Source organism: Hyperolius riggenbachi, chromosome 4 (genome assembly GCF_040937935.1).
Source record: "Hyperolius riggenbachi isolate aHypRig1 chromosome 4, aHypRig1.pri, whole genome shotgun sequence".
In the NCBI taxonomy this organism is placed as follows: domain Eukaryota; kingdom Metazoa; phylum Chordata; class Amphibia; order Anura; family Hyperoliidae; genus Hyperolius; species Hyperolius riggenbachi.
The window spans coordinates 291,397,869-291,424,693 of NC_090649.1; the positions used below are offsets into that span (position 1 = coordinate 291,397,869).

General features: G+C 42.4%; 1 protein-coding gene across 50 annotated transcripts in view; it reads right to left on the minus strand.

The window, feature by feature from the left end:
* The window catches only part of LOC137503854 (titin homolog), a 1,065,379-nt gene that overhangs the window by 658,267 nt on the left and 380,287 nt on the right, over positions 1-26,825 (minus strand). For all 50 annotated transcript variants that reach the window (XM_068231415.1, XM_068231409.1, XM_068231432.1 and 47 more), the window contains one exon: positions 6,269-6,325. In XM_068231415.1, coding sequence (XP_068087516.1) covers positions 6,269-6,325 — 57 coding nt within the window. The remainder of the gene's footprint in view (positions 1-6,268; positions 6,326-26,825) is intronic.

Here is a 26,825-nt window from a genome sequence, read left to right on the forward strand (position 1 = left end):
AATGCTCTTTGAAAGAAGTACATGACTTTTTTTCAGGATTCACATCGTAAGTCCTTTAAGTGACATGTGACATGATGAGATAGCCATGTGTATGTACAGTGGCAGTTTGGATACTTCCAGTGCACCACGTCACATTGCATTAAGTGTGCAAGTCTCCATAGACTTGCATGGCCCTTGCCGTGGGGAAGCATAACACGGGACAAAGCAGTTGGTAAGTGTAAAATGGGCCTAAGTTTCACTTTAAATAGTGAAAAGCAGAAGATATAAAAAGTTCTAACTTGCTTGAAAATAGTTTGAATTCAAAAGCATATTCTCAACTAACATTCTGAAAAGTTCCAGTTAATTAGCAGATGAGTAAACAGCCTGTTTGCACAGTTGATTCCACAATATGTTTCTCAGATGTTTTTTTGTTTTTTTTAAGCATTTGGATTTAGATTGTGTGGCGGAGCTGCATTGTGTCTAAGTGGCATTCAGGCTGTAAGATGATTGCATGCTCTTTGATTCTAATTCACAGCCTGACACAGAGGTAAAATAGCACTGCACTAGAAAAGAAATGTTTTCAGGCTTTATTACAAGCTTGTCTGAATCCACCTCCAGAGTATTTACAGCAAGCAACAGATTTATAAGAGCAACCAATTTAGCTGGTATTATCCAAAACAACCTCTTGTTTAGAAGAGATAAGAATGTAATGTAGACTGTGGAGGAGGAAGGAAACAAAAGAAAACAACTTAAAAAACAGAATAAATCAAAATGAAGACAATAAAGAGAAACTGCCAATGATAAAGCCTTACAATTTGAGAAAAGAAAGCCCAGAATCCTAAATGTGAAAGTACATAAAGATTGTGTAAAATATGTCTGAGAAATGTCCAGTAACCAACAAGTTGTATACACTGTTTCTTCATTTTTTATGCACATTGTACAACAGCAATGCCAGCAAATGGTCGTTTAAAAGTGAATTTCTTGCACCCATTCTATGCAGCCTCACCATCCTGCCCCGGGGGTGTAACCTTGGCCTTTGCAGCCCCTGTCTGCTCTTCTTTCCTCATACCAGCAGCATGCAGATTAGCCCCGGGAGCAGAGCAATACTTACCTGCTTCCAGAACTGCAGGTCTCCTCCATGCTTCACAGCCCCACACTCTCTGCCATTCATTGGCTCCCCATCACATGACCAGTGCAAGTCACCTAATAGGGAGCTAGTAAATAACAACAGAGAGTGTGTGGCTGTGATGCATGGAGGAGACCTGCAGTGCTAGAAGCAGATAAATATTACTCTGCTTACTGCACTACTCTACAATGGTGTCAGAGCAAAGGGTGTTCAGGGGGGGGGGGGGGGTATGGGGGGGAGGAGTTTGGATCCCAGGGTGCCCCATGATAATTTTACAGGGGGGCTCCCTGTCTGAGTTGTTGTTATGCCCTTGATCCTGCCTACAATTCTCTGTTTGAAAAAATAGTGCACAGGGAGATCTGACATGTTATTCTGCTGTCAATACTTCCTAGTGCTGAGTGATGATACAAGCAACCGTAGTTATGCACTTTACTTATCCACCTGACCATTCACCAGTCTCTGTATTTGAACAAACATGCTCTTACAAGCATGGACATGGGGAAAAAGAGTTGTAGTCATACATAAAAACCATACTCCACCCAATCTGACTCTAAAGGTGCCCATAAATGGAAACATCCATAATGTCAATCAACCAATAATGTGATTGTTCGGGATCAATTGGGCCCACCAACTTTTTTGTTTTCATAGAATGGGATGTGAAAAATCTGATCAAAAATATGGTCAATTAATAACAATTGTACCGTTAATGGGCAGTTGGGCACTTTAAGAAGTTGGTAGGCAGATGGAGGTGTGACTTGGGTTGTGGTCATGCGCCCATTTACAGACACAAGTATACGAGACAGCTCCTGCTCTAAGGTGGGAAAATGGGGGTACGGCTGCACTGGTTCGGTAGGAGAAATTCTGATACAATCTACTGAACACTCATTTTTTATAATCAATTCTTCCTTGCTCTTAGAAGACACTAGATCAAGTTGGAATAAAAAAAAAAATCACTGATAAATAGAAACTTTGATTTTCAAGTGCTACGTTGCTTTAGAAAAGTCTGCTGTTATTTAACCACTTTACCACTGAGGGGCTTTACCCCTTGAGCACCAGAGCAATTTTCACCTTTCAGCGCTCCTTCCATTCATTCGTCTATAACTTTATCATTACTTATCACAATTAAATGAACTATATCTTGTTTTTTCCGCCACCAATTAGACTTTCTTTAGGTGGGACATTATGCCAAGAATTATTTTATTCTAAATATGTTTTAATGGGAAAATAGGAAAAAATGTGGGGAAAAAATTCATTATTTTTCAGTTTTTCGGCCTTTATAGTTTTTAAATAATGCATGCTACTGTAATTAAAACCCATGAAATGTATTTGCCCATTTGTCCCGGTTATAAAACCATTTAAATTATGTCCCTATCACAATGTTTGGCGCCAATATTTTATTTGGAAATAAAGGTGCATTTTTTTTAGTTTTGCGTCCATCCCTAATTACAAGCCCATAGTTTATAAAGTAACAGTGTTGTACCTTCCTGACATAAATATTTAAAAAGTTCAGTCCCTAAGGTAACTATTTATGTATTTTTTTTAATTGTAAATTGTAAATTTTTTTAATTACCCCCCCCAAAAAAATGGGGAGTGTGGGAGGTAATGAGTTAATTTTTTGTGTATAAGTAATGAATTTGTATGTGAAAAATGCTTTAGGGTGTAGTTTTACTATTTGGCCACAAGATGGCAACAGTAACTTTGTTTAATGCGACCTCCAAGCTTTCTTCCGGACGCTTGGAGGAAGTACTTGGAGGCTGGGTAAGTTTTTTTTTTTTCACAATGATCACGCTGCTTATCGGCTTAGATCAACGAACGGGAATGGATTTTGCCGTTCATTGATCTCCGGGCGAGCGGCGGGCTGCGTGTTTACGAGCGGGAGTGCGCGCTAGAGCGAGCGGGAGCGCTGGCAGCGGCGGGAGGGCAGAAAGTACGGATTTTCCGGGGGGTGAAAGGATGGAAAAGGGGACGGAGACATTCGTACGGGTGGGGGTAAAGTGGTTAATTAAATTTTTCTTGGTGTGACAGTTTTTTTTATTACAGGTAGGTCTTTTCCAGGTTTCAAAAAAGCATTTGTGGTTTTCTGCAGAAAGCCTATTATTTAGGATAGGTTTCGTAGACAATTTTTCCTCTTGAGTTATATCCCGCCTTGTCTGTGTCTATCAGATCTGCTCGTTAGCGTGCAGGAATACAGGGGACATGACCTGTATGGTTGATCTGGATACCCGTTCTACTTTCACTTCATTTTTTTTTTTTTGCATGTCTTGAAAGATTAGTTAATGCCACTGTGTAATACACATTTTATAGTTAATGAGCTTTGTCTGCCAGTTGTCAAACAATTATTACAATTATTTATTGTATTTATAAAGCGCCAACATATTATGCAGCACTGTACAATAGATAAATGAGTTACCATACAAGGTAGGACATACAAGGAACTTACAACAAAACAATCTCATGCAAATGACTTTGATAACAGTAGTTCAGTGTATTTGCTCAAAATTGAGTATGCTCTAGTCCACAAGAAGGGTGTCAGACAGTGAGATTGCATAATCAAGCTGAAGCTGGAAACAGTAGGGGTGAGGGCCCTGCTAGAGTCTTACAATTTAAAGCGTGTGTGTGTGTGTGGGGGGGGGGGGGGGCGGTTAGAGACAATAGGTGCGTCTGTTGAGAGGGTGTCCAGCATAACACCATAATGGTTGAGCGGGGGACACTAGTAATAAGGTATGTACAGTAGATAGCTTTTCTCAGTAAGTCACACTTCTGTTATAATGACTGACAATGATTGATGACTGTAATGCTAAGAACATTTAGCCACAAGCATCTTGTTTCCCTAGGATGCTCTGTCCATTTGCACTGCATGACAATACTAGCTGAAATTTCTCTAGATAACATACTAGGAAACTGCAGCAAAGCTCTGATTACTGAGAATCAATCAAATTCGAGTTCAGTTAAATGAGTCAACTTTACCAGTTAGTACATTGATGTTTTCTTTAGTCTTACTGTATGTTTATTGACCACAGCCTTTTCGGTTTGTGCAATACTCTTAGTTCTTACCAGAATCCCTTTTTGAACATTTCCACTTCATTAGATTCAAATTAATTCAATCAACAGAGGAGAAAGACTAATGAATCTAATGAATGCATCCCATTTATTATATTCACTCTTCATTATACTGATTAAATGAAAAGACTTTTGTCTAAAAAAAGAAAACATATGTAAAACAATATGTATCATTTTTATAATGAGAGGATAAAAGTGAATCTAAATTGAGGCCTCAAGTCAAGTTTAAATTACGTCTTAATTTATAAGCCCTAGTAGGTAGTTTTGGTTTAAATTCAATGTCTCCTTTCAAAATTGTTTAATCAAGTGTAAGTAAAATAGGGATGCTGTTTTTTCAGCATTATATTAGTGCAGATTTGTGGTAAATTCCTAAATTAAGTCTTACTTCTGTTATACAGTTATTAGGGTGACTTTTTTATGCTATACTATCTAGTTCCTGCAAAGGTCTGCATTTAACTGCTATCTAATTCCTTCAGGTTTTCCTGGAGCTACGCTAGTCTATTGACTTGTAAGTGTCTGAAACATAGCCACTGATAAGAGGAGTGCGTAAAAGACAAGGGCTATATTCAGTTTACTTTTTCTCCTAGCTTTCCTGTTAGGAGATGATTTTTCATCTGTTTAAAATAACTTTTCAGGAGCACTAACTGCTCTTCATTCAGGTTAAGGCGGAAATAGAGGGACGTGATCGATTCACTCTACTGTGCAGGCGCGAGTCCTTTTGCGCCTGTGCAGTAGAGTGGATACGATTGGGTTTGGTTATTTCTGCCTAGCCCGAACGAAGAGCCGCTGCTGCGCCTGCGCTGGATCATGGTAGGTAAATATATCATCCCTTATCAAGTTTGTCGGGGGAAGATTGGGGGAGTATTTGGGCGAGCCAGCGATGGATTCCCTGAACCTACAAGGGAGGCGGAAGCCTCATTGGGACAATAAGGTTTCCCCCTCCCGATGCAAGTATCCCTCAGAGGGATTTTCTTAAATTAGAGAGTCTTTTTAAGACTGTATTTAGTAAGTGTAAGAAGAGGAGCTTCTGTTAATAAAGGGACAGTGTTAGATAGGCTGTATTGTGATATTGTGCTGTGTAGATGCTTCCTAGGTCCTCTGCTTCTCATAGTCCACCAGCTTTAGTCACATTAAAAAAGTGTTTTGTTTCCGGTAGTGAAGTATAAACTGCTACCTAGCCAATTAACCCCTTGTATCATCTGTACTTGGTCCCCATGGACACCTTTAATAACTTCCACCTGTATCGATCAACTGTGATCACTAGGGCCCCAATACTGTACAGATGCATCACTGTGCTGTTGCCTAGCAATGCATCTGTAAAGCAGTAGGGTCCACAAACTGCATCCTTAGAATTGCATCCATTCCCTATAGATACACAGGCTGGATATTTTCTGCATTTATGCCTATTTTATCCCTATAAAATGCCTATAAAGTAAAATAATTGTTGGGAAAAAAAAATAATATCCAAAAAATAATATTGTCTTGAAAATAAAACCCCCATCGCATAAATAGCATAAGTAGCATAAATAATAAAAAAAACAAATTGCTTGCTGTATCAATAGCGACACAGATGAAATGCCAAGATTGTTAAGTACCTTAAAGGGAACCCTGAAGCGAGGAAAATTATTTAAAATAAACACATGACGTAGCTGCAAATGAAAATTACATACTAACCTCACCGCCTGTTCCGTTCAGAAGCTCACCATTTTCTTCTTACAGTGATCATTCCCTTCCAGTTCTGACAATATTTTGTCAGCACTGAAAGATACCAGTTTCTGACAGTTATATATCAGTAGCTGTCAGTTACAAGTGAATGTGCAAAGTAATGTCCATGTTTCCCTATGGCTCAAGTGGGCAAAATTACAGTTTAACAATGTGCTGACCAGGAAGCTGTTAGGGGGTAATGGCCATTTTTAAAATGGAGGACGGAGAATTCCATTGATCACAGTGGACAAATGGGACGCAAGAGAAGTGAAAGAGATTGAGGAGTAGACTACACAGGAGGTAAGTATGACCTGTGTACGGTTATTGTGACTTTTTATTTTCAGTTCACGTTCTCCTTAAGGGCTACAAACTGTGGAACCTGAAGTGGTGAAACTGTACCTTTTTTAGAAGGTGGAGCAGCTGTTGGTAGAGCAGGTGTCGTAGGCAACTTCTCAGCTACAAAAAAAATGAAAAAAGGGATTAATAACAATCAAAATATAAAAGATTCTATTAATTCTGTGTTGTTAAAAAGGGCACATAAGGTATAGGAAAACCAGTACAATGTATTTAGAAATTCAAGAGATAAAATGCAGCCCCTATGGAGAGGGAAATTAAAATTCATTCTGGCACTGTTTACTGGCTTAGTGGCTTTATTGCTCAAATGTATAAATGCTGAGAAGCTGTAGCTGGCATCTGGTGACCAGTGTGTTGTTAAAGAATTTATTCAAACAAAAAGTGCTTGCATCCGAGGGCACAGTGTTGAGTTTCATTATCCTGAGATATGCTGGTACTTATTTAAACTTCCTGCCACCACTGATTCTGCCTCACACTGTCACATCAACCTGCCAAATGTATAACTATAGGCAGAACTAGTGGGATTAGTTTAGTTGATAGCTGGAGAATAAAGAAGCAAGCAAACAGCTTCTCTTCAAGCAAGCACACAACCTCAAAGCAACACCAGTTATAAAATCACTGAAGGGCAAAAACACAATAAAATGAAGTAGGTAATTGTATGAAACCCCCCATACATCCCCAATCTTTAAATGTGCCACTGGGGCTCTATTTAAGCAGACCTGAACTCAGAACTTCCTCTCTGCTCTAAAAGATAAGCAACAGTATAATAACATTTAAAGAAAAAAATGTTACAGCTGATACAAATTCTGCAATAAATCTGCAGTTTGTCTACTTCCTGCTGTCATGGAAGTAGACATATCGATTACAAATTAGCTTCACTGCCATGGCAGAGGATATTTCTGATCTGACACAGATGAGAGATCAAATTACAGTGATTATTAGTCAAAGATGAGGGGGGATTAAACAGGCTAAACTATCTAAATACATTAAAGGGAACTAGAGATGAGGCACCAGAGCTGGGCCGAAGCATAGGCCGGGGAGGCTCCAGGCTCGGGGCGCATCACTGTGAGAGCGCATTCTGCTCTCCCCGCTTGTGATAAACAGTGGCTGCGGTAGAGACACAACTGCAGGCAAGTCCCGGCGCCCACACTCCACAGAGTCCCCCGGGTCCCTGCGTCCCAGTACTATGCAGAGCAGCGCTATCATCAAACAGATGACAGGCGCTGCAGAGACTGTAGCATTGCTGTTGCTAGGCAACAGCAGGAAGCGGTGCCGGCTTCTTGCGTGTGGCCTGGGTCTAGGAGGAGTGGCCCCACTTGCTTGCCGTCCAAGACATCGTGGGACCCGGGAACTTCTGGAAGCCTTGCACTGCACATTGCTCAGCATCGGCAGTAGTGAGCAAGTGTCTTGTAGTCTGCAGGGGGATAGTAACCAGGAGACAGTAATCCCCAAGCAGCAGTGAGCTCCTCTACATGACCTCACCAGCCAGGCAAACTTCACTGCACTGGATAGTTGTCGCCCCTACTCTGCTGCAAGACGAAGGTATGGGGGAGGGAGTAATAGAGGCTGTAAAGCTGCAGCAGAGAGACTCAGCGAGTGTCCCCCTCCCAATCACATAACTGTTTAGGTGCTATGTCTCGCTGCGCTGTAGAGCCCTCAGTGTAACTGCCCCCTCCCTCTCATCTCAGGCATTTATTATGTGTAAGGGCAGTGGGAGTTGATTAGGTGTGTGTGTGTGTGTGTGTGTGTGTGTGTGTGTGTGTGTGTGTGTGTGTGTGTGTGTGTGCGCACAGTGTGTACAGTGTGTGAGTGTGTGTGTGTACAAGTGTGTGTACAGTGTGTGTGTGTGTGTATACAGTGTGTGTGTGTGTACAATGTTGTGTGTGTACATTGTGTGTGTGTACGTGTGTGTGTGTGTACAGTGTGTGTGTACAGTGTGTGTGTGTTTTGACATACATTCAAAGTGTACTTGTCACCAGGGGTAGAAGAGGATTTATTCTTCCAGCCCCGTGAAGTCCATCAGCTGTCTCTGTCCTCCTGGTCCCCTTCAGCATCAATGCCAAACACTAACCCTCCCCCAACTATACCTACCACCAACCCTCCTCCTACCTACACCTACCACCAACCCTCCTCCTACCTACACCTACCACTAACCCTCCTCCTACCTACACCTACCACCAACCCTACTCCTACCTACACCTGCCACTAACCCTCCCTAACCTACACTTAACACCAACCCTCCGCCTACCTACACCTAACACTAACCTCCCCCCTTCCTACACCTACCACTAACCCTCCCCCCTACCTACACCTACCACCAACCCACCGCCTACCTACACCTAGCACTAACCCTCCCCTACCTACACTTAACACCAACCTTCCGCCTACCTACACCTAACACCAAAACTATCAGACACAGTTAACCAGTGTCCCTGCTGCTACCATTGTTGCTACTCCTGCCTAGGGTATGCAAATTCCATTGGTGCTTTTTCCGCTGTCCCTGTCACTACAGAGTTATGTTCCAGAGTAGAGGGATTCCACTGCTGCTATTGTGCTGTTCCCACCAATAAAAAAAGGTTAGCAGAACTCCACTGCTGCTACCATGCTGTCCAAACGATACATGTGCCCCTAGCACCTGAATTAATGGCAGTGGCCGGTAGTTCTATCATTTAACATGGGCATCTGTGGTGTCGCTCAGTTTCTCGACCGCAAGTTTCGGGGGGGGGGGGGGGGCGCACTTTGGAATCCCTGCCTCTGGTGCTGGAGGACCTTGTCCCGGCCCTGTGAGGCACCCTCATGTATTTTACCATATACACTCACCTAAAGGATTATTAGGAACACCTGTTCAATTTCTCATTAATGCACTTATCTAATAAACCAATCACATTGCAGTTGCTTCAATGCATTTAGGGATGTGATCCTGGTCAAGACAATCTCCTGAACTCCAAACTGAATGAAGGCAAAAGGGGGTCAAACACTGTATTAGTATGGTATTCCTAATAATCCTTTAGGTGAGTGTATATCAGTGGGAACATTAGAGAAAACACCTACCCTGCTCTCTGTTTTATCCTTCACTGCTCAGCATACCTGTTATCAGCCTGTGTTCCTGCCCGCTGCCTGCACAGTCACTTATTGATGCTAGAGGGGAGCGCAGAGGGGAGAGCCTGAGGTTAGGGAGGGGCGGACTGTCCCCTCTCCCTGCCGATGTGTGGTCATGGCTTTTCCCTCATGTCGTGACTCCTCTAGCCCCACAAAATGTCCGTAAGCGGGCCCTCCCATTGGTGCAGGGGCTGCAGCTCTCACTGCCTGCACTAGTAGTGGCAGCTCCAGCTTCAAATCTTGGGGGGGGGGGGGGCACAAAAGGTGCACAATGGCTGGGTGGTGGGTCCTATTTGGCTGATCAAAATCAATATTTGTATGGCGAGCTTTATATATTTTTTGCCTAATTCAAAAGATAAAATTAAGGTTAAATAGTTCAGCAATGATAGGAACCAAATTTAAACATCACAAGTAGAACTCAGAGGCTTTAGAACAAAGCAGATTGTTCAGATGGTGGTGCTATTATTGAAGAAAGGTTACCTACAGGTGTATTTGGCTAGTTTGCTGGCATGCTTTAATCCTTACTTACTAGCAAGCTACTGCTGTGCGGACAGATCACAGACAAATCATTCTAACCCTCATGACTTTACAAGCAAAAAGTACTATCAATTTATTTTGAATGTTTTCTTGCTTTATGGTTACTTAAAAGGAATTTTATTAAGAAGTTTAAAAGTATCACATAGGAGAAAACTCAGGAGAAAAAGTTAATTGCATATGGGCCCTTGTGTGTAATTCCTTCTCTTAGTAGCTAAGCATTGCTGGAGACTAGAGCCTCTAGTTTATTGGCTAATTTAAAAGAGAAACGGCTTTCAGCTGGTAAGACTGTCACTGCCATATGCAATTCGAGGAGATAAGAAGCTTAAAACATGTGAGATTCTTATCTCCTCACATCACTCAGGATTTACCGGCAATTGCCAGTTTCACCTGAGCGATGTCCTTGCGTAAAGGAGCATAACTCAGGCGAATACTAGTTATTCGCTGAGCGATGCTCCTGTGTGGCCAGCAATGTGGAGTGAGGCATTAGTGCCGGGGAGCTGTCCTTCAGCACCACAACACTGCAGCCTCACTCCCCCGGGAAATGTGTGCGCATCGTCGCAAGAGCCAGACTTTGCTCTTGCCCGCCGCCTGTCGCCTCCTGCCGCTCGTCGCTACCGCTGGACCCGCTAGGACCTTCTGAAAAAACATACCTCTATCATCCACTAGGTGGCCCAATGAGGATCATCCTGATTCTAATTGGACCAATGAGAATCAGGACCTGATTCTAATTGGACCAATGAGATTCAGGACCTGATTCTCATTGGGCCACCTAGTAGACAAATGGGGAGCCCCGGCGGGAGACTTAAAGATGCTTTGCCAGCTCAGAGAATAAACAGAGATGGAGGAAGAATGAGCGGAGGAGCGGCGCGGGACATGCGGTGAGACGGGAACGATGGAGGTATGTTTTTTTGTTGCATTTTAAATAGGTAAGGAGTCAAAACTGCCAATCCCTGGCATCTGGGGTGTCCTTAGTAAAGGAGGCTCCCAGATGCCAAAAACAGCTTGCCGACACCGCCAATAGGTCTTTCGCCTGCTCAGAGCAGGTGAAAAGTTTATACCTATCTTTGGTGGGAAGCATCGCTTCCCGGTAGGTGAAAAATGCAATTGCATAGGGGGCAAGGAACTCACTGGGCGAGTATATCGCCCAAGCGAGTTCTTTTCCGCCCCGGGGGGTGTTAAATGCAATTGCATTAGGCGACCTTACTGACGCCTAATTTAGGAACACACCAACACTTATCGCTTGCGAGTTTGGTAATTGCATATGGCCCTCAGACTCTATTTCTTTTGACTGAATGTTAGAACATTGGTAGAGAGAATTTTTTTTGCAAAATCCAGATAAATCGATTACAAAGAATCTTGCAAGGATTTGTGAGGTATTGATGGCAAATAGATATGACCCTTGGTTGGCCTAATGGCTACATAGACTCAGACTGACATGGAGAGTTTGTTACAGACCCTATCCTGTTCAATCCTGTTCAATGTATGCTGCTGGAGCGTGGAAACAGTTTACTGTTTGTTACTGAGTGTGTGTGTGTGTGTGTGTGGGGGGGGACCATGATTCGGGTGGGTGTTGCCCCACCCATGTGCACTAGTCTCTTCCCACCAGGAACATGTTTCCTAATCATCCCTGCATAATATCTTACATCACATTGGTCTACACTATGTTCTAAAGAAGGGAACCCCCTGTGGCCCCCAAACAATTGTCTGCTTTATGTGTTGATTTGAATGCATTTAATACAACTTCAAAACAAAAATTTGGTGTGCTAATCTACAGTATATTGGACTTAACTATATTTGAGCTAGTGGTGTTGCTTGCCACCGTGGTTAAGCACCCAAGCTCTCGGGTACGGTGTGCCAAACTGAACCATTTGCCTTACCTCCCAGAACATGGACCCGCAAAGTGTCTCCCTATTGCATTCCTCAGCACACAGCTGTGATAGCAGAAACATTGCCTATAATTGCTGTGGGATATAAGACAAAAGACTGAAAGAGAAGTGTAAGCTGGCTGTGTTTGCCTGACATGAGGAGTTCATCAGTCGCTGCCAGTGCTCCTGTGTATTCCAGCCTTGTGATTCTGAAACTACAAAAGCTCTGTCTTTTGTTACTGAAAAGTACAGTATGTTTAACAAGTTTTCTTTTTGTGCTGTGCTGTAAAGGTAATTACTGTCTACAGTATTTTGAAAGTCTCAACACAACTCCATTATTGTGTGTTTCTTCATCGCTTCTTATTTCAGCTGTTATAGGTTATTGCCTCCTTTTAGGTTAGGACCACACTTGTGTCCATGGAAAAAAAACCTGGGGTTTTCCATTGATGGTTTTTCACATATTGTGTGTGTGTTTTAACATCCTTGATCAGGGGCAAAACCCTGCATAAACCCCCCACCACCGCACTGCTTAAAGGCAACCTTAAGTCTGACAAAAAATGACATTTACTCACCTGGGGCTTCCCTCAGCCCCCTGCAGCCGATCGGTGCCCTCACCGTGTCTTGGAGATCCTCCCGTCCTCGACAGCGACCACTTCCGGTTTTCTCGTCACCGGCCGACAGGCATGGGAACGCGATTGATTCTTCGCGTTCCCAGCCATAATATCGCCCCCTATGCAGCTATTGCGTCCTCCTGGCGCAATAGCAGCATAGGGGGCGATATTGTGGCTGGGAACGCGAAGAATCACTCGCGTTCCCATGCCTGTCGGGTCCTGACAGCGAAACCGGAAGTGGTCGCCGGCGAGGACGGGAGGATCTCCGAGACACGGCGAGGGCACCGATTGGCTGTAGGGGGCTGAGGGAAGCCCCAGGTGAGTAAATGTCATTTTTTTTGTCAGACTTAAGGTTACCTTTAAGTTCCCAGTATTAGGTAGCATAAAATTACAGATTAAGATAGCCCCCCACTCCATGATCCCCACATTAGCTAGCCAGCCCCCACCTGAGAGGAGCAAGTCACGATACTTTACTGGCTAATAGTGGCAGGACATGTTTTCATATCTCACTTCAGTGCAACTCTGTGCTGTGTAGCCTATCTCCCTGCAGCTTCTGTTTCTGTGTATCATGTAACATGCATTAAGAGTTGCAAGGGGATAGGCTGTATGAAGCTGTGCTACACTGCATCTGCTCTGCACGTTGCCACAGGAGCAGGCCCCTCTCTGACCCCCCCCCCCCCTTTCCCGGCAGGGGTCCTGTTGGATTTAGTTACGCCACTTTCTGTCATTTAGCTATTCACTGCTCATGTCAAAGCTCTATTTAGACTTAAGAGGGGCTGTTAGTTAAAATCGGTCTGGGGTAGTATAAGTATAAATCTGGCCCTGAGAATGACAGTACTTCTATAAACAGCTGCACATACATTTGTGGTTTGAAGAGGTGAGAGAAGAAAATCCACCTGCATCATGTGATTGTGTGAATCTTTGTGGTGTGTGGGTGGGAGGTGGAGAGAGGGGTGTGGACATCCTAGCAATCAGATGAGGTTTTTTAACATGTCTGATTGCTTCTTCTGACTGTGCTCATCCTGAATTGTCTTTTAGGGAATTTAGAGACACAATTGTTGTCTAATCTGGCTTAAATAACTTCAGGTTGGAAACTTGTACATTACGTCTTTAGTTACCTTAACCTCCTTAGCGTTAATCCCGAGTCGGACTCATGGCAGAAAACCGTAGCTCAGAGCAGTAACCTGGAGACTGACTCATGGCCGCAGGGAGGTATAGCAGAGCATTGCGCGCAGTGGATGTTTCAACTCACCTACCCCGAGATTCAGATGCTGGCAGCCATTTTCCTTCTGATCCTCAGAGGCTCTGGCTTCCTCTGGTGAGATCACCATGTGTTGTCAAGATTGACAGCTGGCGATCTCACTATAGGGTTACAGCGCCCCCAGAAAGACGGAGGGAGAACTGCAGCCCTAGATCCCAGGGAGGTTAGTAAGTGCAGGGGCTGCTGCAGACTCTCTGGGGATATGATTTTTTCTTTATTTTAGGGTCTAAAAGCTAATGAAAAAATTGTACCACTTTTAGACCTTAAAATCAGGAAGAAATCATACCCCCGGGGAGGTTAAAGCAGAACTTAAGTAAAATACACAAAGCAGCACTGGGTCACATGATGATGTGTAGGGGCATAACCATAAATCAGGGCCCCCCTCAGCAAAACTTTGATGAGGCCCCCCAATGTTTACACACTTGCATTTGCCAGTTGCCAACCCTTTGTGACCCTCACAGCCTGGGGGCCATCGTTCAAGGGTAGACATCATAATCCTCATACCCAGAACAAGTGTAGCCACAAAACACCTGATCTGAAGGATGGACTAATTTAATAGAGGGAGTAAAGCACTAGTTGAGGCTCCCTTACAGCTCTGTGCCCCCCTGCAGTGGCAGGACCTGCTCGTCTATAGTTACCTCTGATGATATGACCAATGGCTGATTAATGAGAGTGTGGGAAAATGTCCCTTCCTCTTATTAAAAACAAGGATTTGAATTGGTGGCCAGGCACTTGACCAATTCATCTGAATCAGAAAGGTTTCATCTCACTGCCGATTTTAAGCTTCTTTGCAGCCTAGCCCATTTTAAATGCAGTTTACATAAAATGCAGTTTCCCTGCTAAACGTGGCTGTATTCTTTATTTGACCTTAGTTCTCCTATAAAGATAAGGCATGCTGGTTAGCCATGTTTGAGTTTCATTAATAGTTTATTATTGTTAAAATGTAGCTTATGCTGGGACTCCCTGCTGTGATATTTTTAGGCAAAAAGGAGTTGAATGTATATTGAAAAATATAAGAATTATAACGACTTTAGAGGAATCTAGTGCTGCAAATTTTACATAAACGTTAACATGTCTCTCTGGGCTGTAGTGTAACAGGAAGAGTTAATACAAACACTATAATGCGCAATTTATGAGCAGTATATTCACAGGGCTAAAACCACTCAGGGTTTATTTAACCAGCATTACAGCTGTATACTATTTCCAATTCACTTTTTCTAACCTTCAGCTGGGAATTCTCATCTAGAAAATCATATTTCATATCACAAGCAGAGGTCTGTTTTTCTCATTTATACCCACCCATGCAGATAAATTCATCCTTGGCCAAGTCAGATTAATAGTTGTTCTGCTGTCTACCCAGCAGCAGTAAAATCAGTAGGCCTGTGATAATAAACGTTTCTCGCTTCTTTCCTGCGCTAAGGCGTGGAACAGCAGAGGAAAAGCTGTACATTTTAAGATCTGTGATTTTTGTGCTAACACATATAAAATCTTCAGCTGAAGAAAGTTTTTCTTTTCCTTTATAAACAGCAAAGGAGTTAAACTGCTTGGTCAATATAATTTAATAACCCTGCATATTTTAAGATTGCACAATTTTTACAGATAGTAACATCTAAAGCAAAGCTATAGTTTGATAGAATAGTATTTATGTTCCAGAAACAGCATCCTCTAGGCCATTGTTTGCTCAGTCAGGCACCAACCATCAAAGTCTTTGCTGTGTACAAGCACCACCTGTAGCGTTAAAAAGGTGCACTATCCAGCTATATAAATTAACATCTATTTAAGATAGGGTCAATTAAAAAATGCCCAATGAAACTCACTGAAACCCATATACAACAGCTTTGTGGAACAGTAGCTAATAGCTGACACTAGCATAAGCATACTCCTGCACAAAGCACTTGTGGAATCTTAAATCTTACTGTCTTCCAATGAAAGTGACCGAGTGTATATCCTGCCAAGTATGTTGTAATAGCCCTTCACTTTGCTGTACACATCTGTAAAACAAAAGTGTCACTCCATATCTGGTTATAGCAACCTTATGACCCAATACTTGGGTCAACAAATATATACTGGACTGTAACTAGATCCACACTGTTCATTTTAAAAACAAACTCACACAAGATGGATCTTTCAAATTTGGATTCTAATACAAACATGTATTTACTTCTTATGGCCTACAAATCCATACACAAGTGCCCAACCTACATCTCTGACCTGGTCAGCAGATATACATCTGGCCTCTCACTTTGCTCCTCCAGCGACCTCCTCCTAACCACCCCATGCATCTCACACTCCCATGCGCGACTACAGGACTTCACTAGAGCTGCCCAATCCTGTGGAACTCTCTCCCACTGCCCATCCAGCTTGCCCCCTCCTTCAACACCTTCAAACAAGTCCTCAAAACTCACCTCTTCAAGGAGGCCTACTCAACCTCACTGCTGCCCTAACTCTCTCTGCTGAGAACCTCTTTATGCAGCCCCCTGCTTTTGTGCCACCACCCCCTCCCTCTTGATTATAAGCCCTCGTGTATCATACTTGATTGTGCACTCTACCCAAAGAATAATGTGAACTTGTGTTATTGGGACTACTACTCCAGTGTATAATCTGGCATTGTGTATCTTCTTGCTTATTATGTGTATTGTGTTGTCAGTCAACCCTGATATCATTGTCTGTAACCTTAATTATTGTTCAGTGCTGTGTAATATGTTGCAGCCATATAAATCTAATAAATAATAATGGTATTACTTTTCCAAAATTCATGTTTCTTTCCAATACCCACAGCTGCTACAAAGTCATATGGAGATATTGCTCTCATTATAAATATTCCAATATACAGGATCTTCTAAAAAAAATTAGCATATTGTGTTAAAGTTCATTACATTTTTTGTAATGTACAGATAAACATTAGACTTTCATATATTTTAGATTCAAATACACACAACTGAAGTAGTTCAAGCCTTTTATTGTTTTAATATTGATGATTTTGGCATACAGCTCATGAAAACCCCAAATTCCTATCTCAAAAAATTATCCACAATATCCCACAGATTCTCTATGGGGTTCAGGTCAGAAGAGTTGGCAGGCCAATTGAGCACAGTAATACCATGGTCAGTAAACCATTTACCACTGTGAGCAGGTGCCAGGTCGTGCTGAAAAATGAAATCTTCTCCATAAAGCTTTCCAGCAGATGGAAGCATGAACCCACTTTTAATGGCAGTATTTGTATAGCGCCTTTCTCCTGTCGGACTCAAAGCGCTTGCGAGGCAGCCACTAGAGCGCACTCAGTAGGCAGTAGCAGTGTTAAGGAGACTTGCCCAAGAAACTCCTTACTGAATAGGTGCTGGCTTACTGAACAGGCAGAGCCGAGATTTGAACCCAGGTCTCCTGTGTCAGAGGCAGAGCCCTTAACCATTACACCATCCAGCCACTGCAGCCACTTTTGAACCAGAAACAGCGGCAGAAGCGCCTGACCTGGGCTACAGAGAAGCAGCACTGGACTGTTGCTCAGTGGTCCAAAGTACTTTTTTCGGATGAAAGCAACTTTTACATGTCAATCGGAAATCAAGGTGTCAGAGTCTGGAGGAAGACTGGGGAGAGGGAAATGCCAAAATGCCTGAAGTCCAGTGTCAAGTACCCACAGTCAGTGATGGTCTGAGGTGCCATGTCAGCTGCTGGTGTTGGTCCACTGTGTTTTATCATGGGCAAGGTCAATGCAGCTAGCTATCAGGAGATTTTGGAGCACTTCCTGCATCCATCTGCTGAAAAGCTTTATGTAGATGAAGATTTCATTTTTCAGCACGACCTGGCACCTGCTCACAGTGCCAAAACCACTGGTGAAGGGTTTACTGACCATGGTATTACTGTGCTCAATTGGCCTGCCAACTCTCCTGACCTGAACCCCATAGAGAATCTGTGGGTTATTGTGAAGAGAAAGTTGAGAGACGCAAGACCCAACACTCTGGATGAGCTTAAGGCCGCTATTGAAGCATCCTGGGCCTCCATAACACCTGAGGAGTGCCACAGGCTGATTGCCTCCATGCCACGCCGCATTGAAGCAGTCATTTCTGCAAAAGGATTCCCGACCAAGTATTGCGTGCATAACTGAACATAATTATTTGAAGGTTGACTTTTTTTGATTAAAAAACACTTTTCTTTTATTGGTCGGATGAAATATGCTAATTTTTTGAGATAGGAATGTTGGGTTTTCATGAGCTGTATGCCAAAATCATCAATATTAAAACAACAAAAGGCTTCAACTACTTCAGTTGGGCTCGATTCACAAAAGAGTGCTAACTGTTAGCACGGGCGTTTTTGCGCGAATTTTCGCTTTGCGCGCGATCGTGAATTTTTGCGCAAAACGATAACGTTTTCGCAAGCAAACGCAAATTTCCACGCGAAAACGATATCAATTCCATGGGAAAATTCACGTTTGCGTGCTAAACCGTTATCATTTCACGCAAAATTTTTCGATCGCACGCAATGCGAAGATTCGCGTGAAAATGCCCGTGCTAACAGTTAGCACTCTTTTCTGAATCAAGCTGTAACGGTTGGAGGACCGAGCCGTCACCAACGGTACCGATTCCCGCCCAGGGAGGCTGGAGCGGGGTGGATGGATTGTCTAATTCAAGCCAGGTCATACACGGGTGATCAGATACAAGTTTGGAACTCCTAGTGACTAGCTAGCACCCACGGGACTGCAGATGTTACAATACAGCACAGTGACTAGCTAAGGACACTCTTAGGAAGCACAGCAGAAACTACAGTAACCTGCACGGAGCGAGCTACTGTAAGCCTACAAGCGGCGATTCATACGCTATAACAGGCGTGCAGCCGCAGACCGGAAGTACTTATATACCCTCCGGCCGTGTCACTTCCGGACCGCCTGCCGCCTGGACGCATAGAGCGGACGCATGCCCGTACGCGGCCGACCCATGCATCCTTTGCAACACATGCGTCTGCCCACTGCTGTTGGAGATGACGCTGTGGGACGCAAGCCGGAAGTATCCGGACCATCGCAGGCACGCGGACCAGGTTGTATCATTACACAAGCCCTGTTGTGTGTATTTGAATCTAAAATATATGAAAGTCTAATGTTTATCAGTACATTACAAAAAATAATGAACTTTATCACAATATGCTAATTTTTTGAGAAGATCCTGTACATAGCAAACAAATAAATATGGCGCTTGATGGGTATTAAAAACCAGAAGTAAATTCAACTTGTTTTTTGGTGAATTTGGCCTCCTTAGAAGCTGAATTTTGACAACCTGCCCCCTCTACTGAATATCTAGTGTGTGCACGCCAGCCCAATCAAATTCATGGGCTGGGGAGATATCCAGACTGGTGAATAATCTTGGCTAGGCCTATAATTTTCCTACTCGCCTTGGCCACTCTATGCTGTTCTGCTGTATGCCACGCTGTTGGCCCTCCTCCCCCTTCCATAGCAACAGAACACATTGCGAACTGATAAACTTGTGATGTATCTGCAGAACTCATGTACACATATTAAGTTCACTCAAAACTATGCTCACGTTTAATCTGTGAATTACTATTTATATTTTGAGATAAGATAAAAAGCAAAATCCGTAGTAAAGAGGCGTGTTCACACATCCGGTTTTGATTGACCAATTTCACCTCCTCCTTGTAGTATGAGAGCTGACCTAAAAAATCAGTTCATGGTATTTAAAGGGAACCTTAACTGAGAGGGATATGGATGTTTCCTTTTAAAGGGAAGGTCCGAGGAGCCTAAAAAAAAAATCAGCTTACCTGGGGCTTTCTCCAGCCCCTGGCAGCTGACCTGTGCCCTCGCCGCAGCTCCGGTGGCTCCCGGTCTCCTCCGGTGCAGATGCCAACCTCACCAGGTTGGCATTTACTTGCACTGCAGCATGTGGCTCACTGAGTTGCACTGGCGTAATCCGGACTGTACTGCACAGGCGCAGAACTACTGTGCCTGCACGGTACAGTCTGGATGACATTAGCGCGACTACATGAGATGCACGTTGGAGCGCAAGTAGGCCTTTTTCAGCAGAGGGGACCCTAGGCCACCGGCGGGGAGCAGAGATGCAGCAAGGACACAGGACTGCTGCAAGGGTCTGGAGGAGGCTCTAGGTAAGTGGATTTTTTATTTTTAATGTTCCTGGATGTATCCTTTAAACAATACCAGTTGCTTGTCCATCCTGCTGATGTCTTTGGCTGCATTAGTGGCTGAATCACACACCTAAAAACAAGCATGCAGCAAATCTAGTCTAACTTCAGTCAGAGCAACTAATCTGTATGCTTGTTGAGGGCTGTGGCTAAATGTATTAGAGACACAGGATCAGCAGGAGAGTCAGACAACTGGTATTATTTTAAAAGGAAAAATCCAGATCTTTCTCTGTTTAGTTTCCCTTTGAAATATGTTGGCCCACACACTACATGGAATAGACAAAACTGGCCAGTCATTGGTCAATAAATATTGGATGTGTACACACCAGCTTTAATAGTGCCAGAGACGTTTGCTGAATTAACTCCACTGTCTATTATTTGGTTTAAATCTAGAGCCATGAATTTTCAGACATGGGCAACAAAGTTCAAATTCTGAGTCAAAGGCAAGTTGTTCAGTATGGACTGGACTTCTGTCCATCCTTACTTCTAGTAGCCAAATAAAATAATTTATCACTGCTTTGTGAAAAAAAAGTAGATATACCGTATATTTTGAAGTTGTTTTCAAATTATACATTATGAAGAGTAAAAAAGTTTAATTATTTGTATTCTTATTCTCTTTGGTGAAACAGAATTAGCTATAAGCTGCAAAAATATAACATGTAAAGCATCCTTGTAAAGTAACATTTCCTTTATATGTGTGGAACACTTGTTACTGAACTTCTATATTGTCTGAATGTGACAAGTGATGCCTAACGCTGCCATACCACTTGATTTTATCATGGCTTGTTATCCCTTCTAAAGCAATAAAAGTTACTAACCAGAACAATAAGATTGACTTATGCTATGACATGAAACATACTGCACCATGGAGATGAATAAGGTTTAAATGCTGTAAATCATCAGTAGAAATGCAGAAAATAGGCTGACTTTGTTGGGTATATATGTGTATATATATATATATATATATATATAGCGATGCTCTTTCTAAAGTGTTTATCTACTTAAATCTACCCAGAAAAGTCACCCTATTTTCTGCATTTCTACTGATGGTTTACAGTAAAAAAAAAAATGTATTCATCTCCATGGTACAGTATGTTTCGAGCCACAGCATAAGTCAATCATATATATATATATATATATATATATATATATATATATATATATATATATATACACACACACACACACACACACACACACACACACACACACACTACCTCGTAATTGGAGGATACAGAGAACCATGTTAATTTGGTGCAGCATTTTCTGATACTCTTGTGGCTGGATAGTGTACTGGTTAAGAACTCTCTGACACAAGAAACCGGGATTCTCAAAATCGAAAATAGCATTTTCGATGTGAAAATGACTTTGGCAAAAATTTGCAAGCAACACTGCTTTTGGTCAACAACATGAATTGCTGTGAGTTTAAGAAATTATTCCTTTACCTTGACCTTGAATAATCTCTTTTTTGTAGGTACTAGAAGTCAACCACTTATCCTTCCTTTATGCTGTATTTAACATTTTATTTAAATTGGTACCTCCTTTTGTATCAAGATTTTTAATAAATAGTAATTACTGTATGTGAAAGCATTAGCAGAAGCAGCTACATGTCACTTAATTGTTCTGCGTAACAGGTTCTCGAAAATGTTCCTATGGTGGAATGTAAACTGACAGTTGTGACAGTTTAACTTGTTGACCCATAAATAACAGTGGTATTTTTAGGAAAACATATTAAAAACAGAAATGTGTCCAATCTTGTTTTGTAAAATTTCAGCTGTGATCTATTGGAAAAAGACACCATGTAGGCTTTGAGAACAATTTTGTGCTCTCCACTGACATCTCCAAGAGGGTGAGGAATTAAATATTCTATCATAACTCCGGAGACACATTCCTAGCAACTAAACATTACAGGCAGGTGGAAGTACAAGCAAAGATATCATGTCTACGTTTTTTTTAGGTTGTGTTAAAAAAATCTATTTCAAATACACCTTGCAAGAATTTCTTTCTAGAACGAAAATATAGGACACTGAGGCACGGCGGAGACAAATATTAAGTGCGTACAAAGTTTTATTGGACAGGTGCATCCTTTTGAAATATGCATTGGCTGCTAGGATCATTTGTAAAATGTACATGTGCAATAACGTTTTTCTACATGTTTTGCAGTCTAGCATTCCATGTTCATATACATCCCTGAAACCATTCATTATTTTATGGTCTTATCAAGTATCCAGATCTTAATCTACTGAATGTTTTATCTAATGTCAAAAATAAAACATCTGCATGTTCTTTCATTTTTCAAATTAACAACGCTTTTCTGTTGCCCTGAAAAATAGCCAAGCACAAAATTAGGACCCCCCTCTCTCTATGTGCTGTGCAGCCTGAATTATGTGTCAGTGGCGTAACATTAGGGGCTGCTGTCCCTGCACCTGCAGGGGGAGGGAGGGCGCTCAGGGCCGTTTTTAATGCAGGAGGAAAGCGCACTGAGGAGAGAGCCCAAGGTGAGGGGAGTGGCCCCGCTACCCATAAATGTGGGGGCCAATGCTCTTCCCTCATGCTGCAACCCCTTCTGCCCCCCAAATCGGCCCAGTGCGGGCCCAGGGGGGCATCCAAATTTTTGCAGGGAGCCCAGTGATTTATAGTTATGCCCCTGCCCTAAAGTGTGCTAATATTGTGCTAATATTGCTGTGTGTAGACAGCGCAAAGCAATATTACCGTTACTACCAGTAGTATTGTACCGCGAGTTACGCTATAAGTGCAACTTATGGTTCTTGAGTAGCGTGAGTGTTGCAATGGTAATGCACATTACTAATGAGCGTTACTGTTAGTAACGGGCATTACGGTAGCAATGCTTGTGCTACTCCTAGGCAGGTTCCTGGGGCCTAGTGGGTGTCAAGGGGCCCACCTTCTTCCTTCTCTCACCTCTTTTCACTTCAGCTTACCAAAAGGACCAGAAGGGGCTGCCAAATCTACTACATTACCTAGGGCCCCACTACAGAAAGGAGCACCAAATCTACTACCTTGCCTAGGGCCACATTCAATCGTAATTCATCTCTGACTTTAGTGCATCAACCCCGATGTCCTGGAGCTGCAGTTGGAATTGTCCAAATTTGGTGCCAAACCTGCCCTGGCACTTGTATTGGTATACTAGTATAATCAGAGTATGATGGTATAACTGAATCTAACATAAACCTACATTCAGCTGCAGAGAAATGTCTTATAATAAAGTTACAATGTCTAATATCATTCTGCAGCTTCATACCGTTTCCAGGCATGCTAGGTGTTCTTGTATCATTCCTATATTGTAACTATAAAATAATTTTCTGCGAGCAGCTTTCTTGGAAAGGTGACGGCGCAGAGCACCTCTCTGTCATGCTTTCAGAGCATCGCAGTTCCCCTTGTCAATATTTCATTGCTGGGACACACTACACAGTCATTATTACAGGGCATTGCACCTCATCACATGTTTGATTCAGTAAACCTACAGGACTTTGCATTAGTGTACAGACATACGAGGGTCCCAGCATTATGTTGGTTTGAAAACTGAGTACAAAAGAGAATGCTGGAATACACGGGGAATCACCGTAGCTAGGGAGCAGCCCCTCATGGGTAAGAAAATGCTTGCTTCCCCCCCTAAAAGAAGCACCACGTATGAATTTCACTTATGGCGAGGTTTGTTTATTTTCTGTTTATAACCTAAGAGCATCCAGGTACCCAGTTTATTTTAAAGAGGAACTGTCCAGAAAATAATGTAATTATTGTAATTGCTTTTTTTTAACATCATTACTTTATAAATGATTTAGTAAGTGTTTACCCATTGTAACATTTTTCCTCACCCCGATTTTAATTCTGAAATTTATCACGGGTGGTGACATCTTTAGTGTTGTAGGGTGCAACTCTGTGAACTGTTTATATACTTAGTGATCCAAAAAGAAAGAATCAATACAAGCGCTTCCCAAGCTCAGATAATGTCACTATTGCAGCCAAAGACGCATATTCCACTGAATCCTCCTTAGCACAGACTGTGCTCTTTGCAGAGTCATTAAATGGTTAAACCTGCAGACACCCAGTTCTCCAACACAGATAGTGGTACTGAAGCCAAATATGAGCGAGACAATGGTTAGAATCCAAAACTTAAGATGGCATTTATTGGTACAAATGCCATAAGCAAGTTAAAACAAAATCTCACATTGTGAGTCCTGTTTCACAGGGACACAGACAAAATACAATTTCCTTAATGCACTATTCAGTGTCAACAAAAGTCAGATAAACCTGGAGATGCCCACTCTCTAGTTGCTCCAAACAGTTTTGTCTCTCTGCTGTCATCAGGGGTCTCTGAGACCGAAACTGGTTGGAGCAACTAGAGAGTGGGCATCATTAAGGGCTCTGCCTTTGACTTGGGAGACTAGGGTTAAAACCCTGGTTAGAGTCAGTACCTATTCAGTAACAAGTCCTTGGGCAAGACTTCCAAACACTGCAGTGTGGCCCCTTGAGCGTGCCCTTATTGGCTGCAGCTCTTTAGTACAACAGGAGAAAAACACTATACAAATGTTAGGATTATTATCTCCAGATTTATCTGAATTTTATTGGCACCGAATAGTGCATTAAGGTGATTGTATTTTGTTTGGATACCAGTAATAAGCTGGTAGAATCTTAGGTAAGATAAACTAGGCAGATTTGATCATTTTAGGTACACCTGGAATTGCCAAGTCAAGACTAGTAATAGGAGAAAGGAAACAGTAAGTCTTAATAATAATGTATGTTCACTAAAATAAAATAATAATGTTTGCTAAAATCTCTGCAGTGCAGTGAAATGTTTATTTTTTTTCCTCAAAATTGGAAGTATATTTATAAATGACTTGTCACCTCTATATAGACACATACAATATCACTGCATTATTTAAGTTTTTAAATGCTAACCATTGCTCAAGGAAATTTCACTTCGCTTCTGTCGAAAGTCTACTACACTTCTGTATTGCCCTTGAGAATGCTCTTATCAATACTTGCACTGCAACTTCCCATTTCCAATAATGCTGCTTAAAAGGATATTGTTAATAGTTGGTGAAATATAAAAAAAAAACCATGAATTCTGCATCAAAACTCCATCTGTAAAAAAACAAAATTGTTTTGCTCTATAATTATTAGACAAAAATATTGTAACGCTTGTGAAACTATTTCCGTAGTCAGCGCACAAGATGCGCGCTGACACTGCGGAAATCCTCCACAAGCGTGTAATAAAACAGAACCCAGCTATGGTGCTATGCACCTGTAGAGGGAAATTCCTACCGGCAGATGGAGCTGTGGAGTGCAGAGGAACACAGCCTCTGCCCTGCCACAGATGCCAGATGGGAATTGTACGAGTTTAAGAAATGCAGGGCCAGATAGCCCTTAGAGAGAGAGAGCACAGAGACAGAATGTATGTGTGTCCACCAATCTAGTCGTCACCCAGCGACGGTGAACACACATCAGTGGAAACGAAGTGGGAACACAATCACAAGAGTGGCGATTGCCAATAGTGACACAAGACCGAGTTAGACAGAGCACAAGTGTAGCAAGAAAGACATAGCAAATAACAGAACGCCAAAGAAATAACAAAAGCTAGCTAAACGCAAACTCCGCACTCATTCGCAACAGCGAACGCGTTAAAGACACGATCACCGCGCGTTAGGCACCCAGTGATAAGCGTGCCACCCTAACTAACCAATGTAACGCAAACACGAAATAGAGAACGCGAACGCTTGCTAAACGGTTACCTCACCGAGCCTACAGCAAGCGTTCGTACCAGACAAGACAGAGAGAAGGAGTAGCCAGCAGCAACTGCAACTCTGGCTTACATTCCCAGACAGAGCACAGAAGGAACCACCGCCACTACCGCCAGAGCGGATGCGATCCAGACAGACAAACAGATTAATCAACCAGTAGCAACCGCTGCTCTGGCTTGCACCCCTAAGACGGAGTACAGACAGAACGATTTCCTGTCGACCGCTGCTGGTGACAAGACAATCGCAACAGATAGACAGTACAAGGCAAAACAGATAATACAACCAACCTGACTGCGCTAGAAGGGATGCCTAGTGCAGTCCCAAGGAATTATTCTAAGATAATCTTAGCAAACAATAGCAAAGGCTGATACTCCAGGTGAGTTAGCAGGAACAAACCATCATGACCAGCAAGGAATTCTGGGAGCAAAAGGTATTTATACTGCATCAAAGGAAGCAGCTAAGCAATTTGCATGACAAGTGTATGCAAATTACTCACCAGCAGAGCAACTCTGAAACTTGCAAAGCGAGGACAGGTCTCTTTTCCAGAGACCTGCAGCACTCAGACCTAAAGAATGGACAAACAGCTGTCTGCCCGTGCAGACAGCTGAGCAGATCATTACAAATATCAGTTTGTTGGTATGTGCTATCTTTTAAACTGCTATAGAATGGCTAATCATATTATTGAATAAGGGTAATGTTTTATAGATCACAGACTATTTGTTTAGAGATTATTTTATTCATTGCCACAGCGGCCTTTGATCTAACTGTTCCAGTCAGTGATTAGAAAGGAACATTTAATCAACATGGATCAGTTTACAATTCCTTCCCTGAGGTTTGTTTTGGAAAAGAATAATCCCTGGAATAAGTGCCTCTGTTACTCAGTCAGTATATTTCACATTTTGTGTGGCATAGAAGATCAGTAGTTCTCAAAGTCTGTGGACCACAGACCACACTAAACTATGGCAAAGGTGCTGAGGACCAACACTATCCACTTCCTACAATGTAGAATGATCACCCTTTAATACACACCTTATCATACTCAAATTAATATATTCATATACTTATTTGTATTTTCTTGTCTTCTGCAATTGTTCTGTTCTCTTTACTTCAGAAACTATATAACTTGATCAGGAGATGCACATCGGCGTATGTCTCGGAACCACACCCACCCGAGGACCCCTAATGCTGTATGTGTCACAATTTGTAAACAAATGTTCAAAAGTTTAAATGATTACAGGCTTCAAAATTATCAACATCAAACAAATAGGGTTAAATGAAGTTGATAGTTTTCGCTTTGCATGAATGCAGAGAAGAAAAGATTTTAGTTGA